Consider the following 7,642-nt stretch of genomic DNA (forward strand, 5'->3'; position numbering starts at 1 on the left):
AGGAACAAGTTACCGCAGCCAATGGGAGCTTCGCGGGAGGTACCCACAGGTGAGGGAAACAGGTGGAGCCCTCTGCCCGCCACCAGGGGCTGCGCAGGGACGAGGTGCCGGCCACTTCCCAGAGTGGTGCGGTGTGGTGTGGCGCGGCACGGCACGGCGTGGGGCTGGGGCCGGCAGGGAGCCTGCCCTGGCTCTGGTGCACGCCACTGCCACCCCAGAGCCGCTCTAGGTAAACGGCGCAGAGCTGGAGCCTGAACCCCTCCTGCACCCTGCACCCCAACCCCCTGTCCTGAGCCCCCTGCCACTTCCTGCACCCCAACCCCCTCACCTGAGCCCCCTCCTGCACTCCACACCCCTCCTGCACCCTAACCCCCTTCCCTGAGCCCCTCATACACCCTGCATCCCTCCTCTGCCCCAACCCCTTGCCCTGAGCCCCTTCCTGCACACCGCCCCCGCTCCCACACCCGACACTCCACCCCCGCACCCCAACCCCCTGCAAGTGATTTCCCCACCCAGATGTGGCCCTCGGGTCAAAAAGTCCCCCCCCCCAGCCTAGCTGAATCCAAGAGGAGAATATTGTTGTATATTGTCTGCATGTGTGTAATAAAGACACAGGAGTTATTCCAGACACCCCTGCCATTCAATGCCCTGGAAGAGAATGTGGCAGCTATTTAACAGTGCACAGCAATGCTGCACAAAAGATGGTGCAAAGTGAAGAAGGTTACTATAAAGAATACTCTGTTCATTTGAAACAAACTGGGTAGCAAATTTGAATGCTGAACATGGAGTTTTAGCAGGTTGCAATTACTACAAATATTGGAATTTAGCCAGATCATGAGTGCTAACATACTTGTGCCTATGAAAAAAGTCCGAAGGGGTTTTTTTAATTGCTCTGTATGGATTTCCATAAACCCTAGGCAAGACTTTATTTGTTATTTCCTCATAAGAACTTTTATTTGTTTATTGATAAAAGGATTATTTTCCACATTGAAAGGACCCGGAAATGGGAATTCATACCTCTTGGTGATAAGAGGTGACTATTTCCCTGTTCAAAAGGCTCAAAAGCCATTAAAATGACATTTGCTTGGTGGTGATGACCTAGAAAAATTCTAAATTAGGTAAATGCATTACAGAGATTTAAAAATGGAAACACTTCCCCCTCCCCACACAGGTCTTTCATGTAAAAATAGAAAATACCCATGAGAATGCAGAAGTGTCCTCCATACCGCACCTTTTCATGTTCAAATTCTTTAGCCACATTCAAATTTACAAGAAACAAGCTACGTAAAAAAAATGCAGCGTCTAACACAAACGATTTGATGGGGTGTGGAAAGGGGAGGGGGGCCAGAGCACAGGAAGCCTCTTACGGGAAACTCTTGTGACCTTTGGTTTTAATGAATGTCTTAAAACCCCAATATTAGTCCCCAGGAAATGGGAAAGGAAATTGAGAGCATGTCTGGAGAGTATAAAATCAGGAGCTCCATCAAGGTGAAGGCATTCAGATCTGGCTTTTTGCCTCTTGTGAAATTGAACTAATAACTGGACCACAAGAAAGAAACTCAGCTGAGAAATGAAACTTCTCACAGCACTCATTTTCCTAGCCCTGATTGCCAGCATCAAACATGCCAGCTGCCAGCTCTCTGAAGAAAGCTGCACACATCTCGCCAATCTCCTGCCCCTTCGGCTCAAAGACCTGCGGATTGCATTTGGTGAAATTAAAGATTATTTTGTGAGTATGACACCTGTCAAAGCCTGTCGCCTTCTGTCTACTGCTTTTGCACTTTCAGTGACTTGGCATACCCACACACTGGACACAGGTTCCTTTGGGCAGAAAAGGTTTAGGTGCAGACACAGTGTTTTGTGTTCGCTGCTGCAGGCGAAATAAATAGTTTAGTTTCATCACTTGCTAAGGGGAGAGAAAATGTGCAAAGATTTTTTGTTATCCAGACGCAATTACAGGAAAATCAACTGCTTTCACAATGAATTTTAAGGCATTTTAATTTTTTTGACATTGCATTGAAAGTTATTCTTTTACTGACGGGGATAAATTCAATGCTGGTGTAAGGGGTGCAACTCCATTGCAAGTTAACAATGGATGAGACGGAAATATTTCACTATAGCTTTCAAGTTATGTTAAAAGACAAACGTTAAGATACCACCAAAGCCAGAAAGAAGTTATTCTGTGTCTAGAGAATTTACTGCCCATTTCCTTCTCCTGCATGGGAATGCGGTCTGTGGATAGATTGCCAGGGTAGCATTAAATCTTTGTGGTGGGAGATGTATTAGAATGGTCTTGCTGACAGCTGAGCAAAGTAATCATGCAAAAAGGGATGCATAGCATTCGTAATTGTATTCGTACCAATATTGCCTTAAATGCATCTGAATTGCAATATAAAATCAATGGCATTATGTACTAATGATATAAAAAATTGAAATGTCATCCCTCTAGGTTAAATCACTGAATAATGGCATTGTGTTTGTATTATCAGCCAAATTAACATGACAGTTGGTAGGTATATAGGATTTAAGACTTTAAATCAAAGTTTGCTACAAGTCTCTGAGTGAAGTGCTGGTAACAGGATCACGTAGTTCCTTAATAGACCTGTTATTATATATCACAGTAATTTTGGGTGCTGTTATATGCACACTATCTGAAGTCAGAAGAAAGTAAGCAGGATTTGAAAGGCAGGCTAAAAAAATTAAACGTGTCAAATAAATCACCCACATATGTGATTTCATTTTTCCCTGTCTTCTTTTGACTTCAAACTAATTGCACAGGCATGTGGGACAGTATCAGCACTTGAATGTTATTACACACACACACACACACCCCTTCTGTATGCTGAGATGCTTTTATTTCCAATGTTTGCCTTAAGACGACAACACACACACTCAGGCAAACCAGACAGTTTGATGAACTGAAGTACTTTTACACAGTAGCAATGAAGATTATGTAGGCTGCCTACCTTGATACAACTGACACTTCCATTGCATACTTTTACAGCAAGCCAAAGACGATGAACTTGACATCTTATTGCTAAAGGAGGATTTACTGGAAGATTTTAAGGTGAGAACTTTGCTGTGCACTGTGAATCTAATTCTAAGCTAATGCCATTCTAACGGAGGCAGCTGGAAGTACTATACAAAGTTTAGGGTGTTTTTAAAACTGGTAGTAGTATAAGAATATCATACCTATAAAACTGATTTCATTGTATCTTTGCCTGTCTAACATCTATCTGAGATAGTCACTCCCTTTGAGATTGCTCTGCTTCTGTTTTCGAGCTTGGTGTGGTCTAGTGGTCAGAGCACAGGACTGGGAGTCAGAACTCCGGATTTCCAGGATGCTGTTGCTGTCTGTGGGCTTGGGCAAATAGCTTCACCTCTCTACATCTCAGTTTCTCCATCTGTAAAACAGGGATAATAGTGCTTATTTACCAACCTCATAGGATGGCAGTACAGCACTGTGGAAAGCACTCTGTAAGGTGCACAGCAGAACCCATAGAACCAAACCTCTGGCCAGTGATGACGACTGAATCTGACAGCTGCTTATGCCGTGTCCTCCAGTTGCGGTGGCGTGTCATTAACGCAACTCACTCCTCTTCCGCCAGGGTTATTTGGGCTGCCAGTCAGTGTCAGACATGATCCGATTTTACCTGGATGAAGTCTTACCGAAGGCGATCAACAGCAGCAAACACATCAAGCGGAGCGTGGGCTCGATTGGCAACATGCTGCAGGACCTGAGGCAGACACTGAAGCGCTGTGTAAGTGTTGGAGCTTCCTTTTGCAGATCACTTGCCAAGTTCCCAGGGAGCTGAGCACAAGCGGATATCAATATACGTATCCCAAGCAAAGCTGCAGCATAAAACCTCTGCAGTTTCTTGATGGAGAGCTTCTTAAAAGTTCTTTGCCTCAGGGGCTGAGGGGCTGCAGTACCGGCCAATTGTGAAGAGAAGGGTCTGCAAATCCATCGGTGCCGGGACTCAACAAGAAGCTCAGGGTGGTGTTATAAGGGAGGAGGCCTACAAAGGTTTTGCCAAGCCACCTTCAGTCTGATCATGCACCACTGAGGTTGATTGGAGCTTGGCCATTGATGTCAGTGTACATAGCACAGCGACAGGCACATTAAAAATACAGTCCAGCTGGATTCTGAGGACTGACATCCTGGTCATTACAGAAAAGGGAGGCAGAATTTTACTCATCATGGGGAAGGTTTCACCATATATAGACCAGAGATAGACACACACAGAGACTGCAGAGACTGGGTGACCCAAGCAGTCCCTTCAGGCCCCTGATATCTAGGAATCTATGATTTGTATCATCAAGATTCAGTTGTAAAGTTTTAGAAATAGTTATTTATTTTTAAAGGCCAGCCCGCAGCCCTGTAATAAACACTGATCAAAGATTAATTTAAAAGGGTTCATCTGAAGCCCTTACCTGAAAGGAGCTGCTCTCACAGGCTGGGGCGGCAGAATGAAAGCTAAATGCAGCCTCAGCTCCTGGAACTGCCTGGCGGTGGTGTCCTGACTCTGTCATCTGGTTGTGAAATGACTCAGTCAGTGAGCAAGCAATTCAGCAAAGAGGAGGGTGAACCCTCCCTGACAGAACATCACACAGGCTGTTTGCTGAGCTGGTTACTAGAACTCCTCAAACATAATGGCTATGGGTATCTGCACAGGGGTAGCATCTGGAGGTCCCAGAATGGATCCAGCCATCTTTGGGTAGGCCATAGTAAAAAGTAGCCGAAGTTCCTGCTCCAGAGAGCTCACAATGTAAAAAGACAAATGACGGCTGAGGGGAGGGGGAAAGGATCCAACATCCTAGCAAGGGGGCCACTGGGCTAGTCCCCCTGAGAATAAATATCTGTGAATGGATTTCATTTATATATATCACAAAGGCTTAGTTTTGAAGGGCACATGTGACTGACATGGGGAAGATGGGTGGAATTTTGAAAGAAGTGAGGGAAATGGATGAGGGGAGAGGAAAGCTGGTAAAAAGGGGGAAAGCACAGCCTTGTGGGAGAGTGGGGCTGGGGAGCTGAGGGGCTACCGTGGCAGGAGGAGTGGGGGTAAAGGACTCAATCATAGTTTCCCTAGCACACACCTGGGCTGTGGCAGCCTGTCTCTCACCCATCCAGAGCTGTACCGTAAAGGAAGGCTGTTTTGTTAAAAATCCCTGGTTGCTTTCCTCCACAGCACAGATTCTTCACCTGCGAGAAGAGGAGCCAGACCTTAAAGGAGATCAAGGAAACATACAATAAGGTAACTCTCCTGTCCAATTGCTAACCAGCCCCTGAAACCTGGCCCACTACTGAAACCAGGCTTTTTTTTTACAAGGATCATTTACTTTTGCATTTCTGGCCTGGACTGGGACCAGAAATGCTGCAACACCATAACAATGGTCCATTTGAGCTCCATACTACACCCCCTCTACACACACACACACACTTTTTCACATTCAAGAGAGTTAGACTTTTCGGATGAGGGTCACAGAAGTATCAAAAGTGATGGCTGGTGAGCCAAACTGAACCTGGACTCTCAACCTTCTCAGGTTTGGCTAACACCAATGCTAAAGCAAAGGACATGTTGACTCTAAAAGTTAAAAGATAGCCCCACCTGGGATTTTGGAGACACGGGTTCCAGTTCTTGCCCTACTACAGACTCCCTGTAGGACCTGGGGCATTCTCTGGGCCTTGATTCCCTGTCTGAACAATGGGGATAAGAGCACATCCGTACCCCACCATTGTTTTGCCAGAATAAACACACTAAAGATTTTGGGGCACTCAGTAAGTGCATGACAATGCAATGGGGCTGGGTCAGATAGATACAGTAACTGCACTAGCCAGAGCAACTTCAGGAAAACAGCTTAAATTGCAGATGGAATTATAATGTGTACAAATTATCTAAACAAGTATCTGTATGGTATATTACACAACCACAAATGAGTTAGGAATGAGTCTATCAGTTCACATTGTCCAAAAGCTGGTATTATGATTCCTATTGCAGCTGGACAAATGTTGCATTAAAAAAATCTGCAGAAGTTTATGGTTTTTTTCAAAACCATACTTTGCTTTGAGTGTGTTTGCATTACTTCTGTTTCTTGTCCTTGAATATTCTGTCAAATGAAAGTATTTTAAGCAAGTCAAGCAGGATCATTGTGGGAAGCCAATTTTGAATTCCTAATCACAAGCATTCCCATTGGAAATTGATCCTAAAAGTTACATTCAGCCAATCAGAGAACAGAAATATATCATAAGAGCTACATCTCCAAATAAAGCAATTCAAATTTGCTTAATGAACTGCTTGCAAACTACGTATCAATTCTCCCATCACTTGTGAGTTAGCTGTGATTCAACATTTGTGGTTTAATGAGAATCTGAGTAACATTTCCATGCGCTCTATGAACTGTGCATCTAGGCTTAACATGCTTTAACTTAAATTATCTTGTGACTTATTAGACACTTAATTACTAATGTGTAAATTAATTGATATTAAGTAATTTATTTTCTCTGCTCCTCCCCTTCCCCTAGTTACAAGAGAAAGGAATCTATAAGGCAATGGGAGAATTTGACATATTCATTAACTACATTGAAGAATACTTGATGATGAAGATGGCAAAGTGAAACCCAAAGAAGTTCTGCATCTTTCACAACAAGGAAACTGCTGTTTTATAAAAGTAACATTAGACTCTCCAAACACATGAGACATAGAATAATCTTATGGTTTGGGCCAACAGTTATGGCTGAACAGTATTAATACTGTACTTTAAAAAACATATTATACCTACCATATTAAGTATTTATTACCTCCAATACCTCAATGTTTACATTTACAGATGTCTTTTTTTTTAAATAGGAAAAAGCAATGTCATTTTTAAACTATTATTTATTGTTTGATATTTGTACTTTGTATGATTGTGCTATTTTTACACTTAGCTTGGAAATACCAAAACTTATATTTCAGGAAATACTCTTGAGGGAGTACATAATGAGTCATACTCATCCCTGGTGTAATTCTGCTGAAGTCAGGGTCTGTCTAATCAGGAGTTCTAGGCCCCAAATCCAGCAAAGCGTTTATACTTATGTGCTTAAGGTTAAGAACATGCTTAATGGCTTTGCTGAATCAGGGCCCTACTCTCTGAGCTAAACATCTGTAGGCATGGTCTCTGTTCTGTAATTCAGAAAGGGAACTAACCTGTTCTCTAGAATCATAGAATATCAGGGTTGGAGGGGACCTCAGGAGGTCATCTAGTCCAACCCCCGCTCAAAGCAGGACCAATCCCCAATTAAATCATCCCAGCCAGGGCTTTGTCAAGCCTGACCTTAAAAACTTCTAAGGAAGGAGATTCTACCACCTCCCTAGGTAACGCATTCCAGCGTTTCACCACCCTCCTAGTGAAATCAGGGCTCTCAAGCCTTAAAATAGCCAATTAAACATAGCTAAAACAGAGGGCTTTTTCTTTCCTGAAAAGGCTTTTGGTCAGCTTTTACATGAAATGAAATTTAGGGGTGCCGAGTTTATATTCAAAACCTTGAATTCTCTAGGAAACACCAGCAGATGATGTAACAAACAAATGACTCTGATCAACCTGACCTCAGTTTAAACTTAGCTCACTATCATAAGAAAAAACAGTATTTGGAATGAAA

At 43.4% G+C, this 7,642-nt stretch overlaps 1 protein-coding gene across 1 annotated transcript; it reads left to right on the plus strand.

The window, feature by feature from the left end:
• Window positions 1-1,570: 1,570 nt before the first annotated feature.
• IL10 (interleukin 10) lies at window positions 1,571-6,619 on the plus strand (the record flags this gene model as incomplete). The annotated part of the gene is made up of 5 exons (XM_084610973.1): window positions 1,571-1,729; window positions 3,005-3,067; window positions 3,609-3,761; window positions 5,193-5,258; window positions 6,527-6,619. 5 exons carry the CDS (start codon window positions 1,571-1,573, stop codon window positions 6,617-6,619), a joined length of 534 nt encoding a protein of 177 aa, XP_084467099.1.
• Between the last annotated feature and the right edge of the window lie 1,023 nt (window positions 6,620-7,642).

This window comes from Lepidochelys olivacea (genome assembly GCF_965140295.1).
Source record: "Lepidochelys olivacea isolate rLepOli2 genome assembly, chromosome: 21".
NCBI lineage: Eukaryota > Metazoa > Chordata > Testudines > Cheloniidae > Lepidochelys > Lepidochelys olivacea.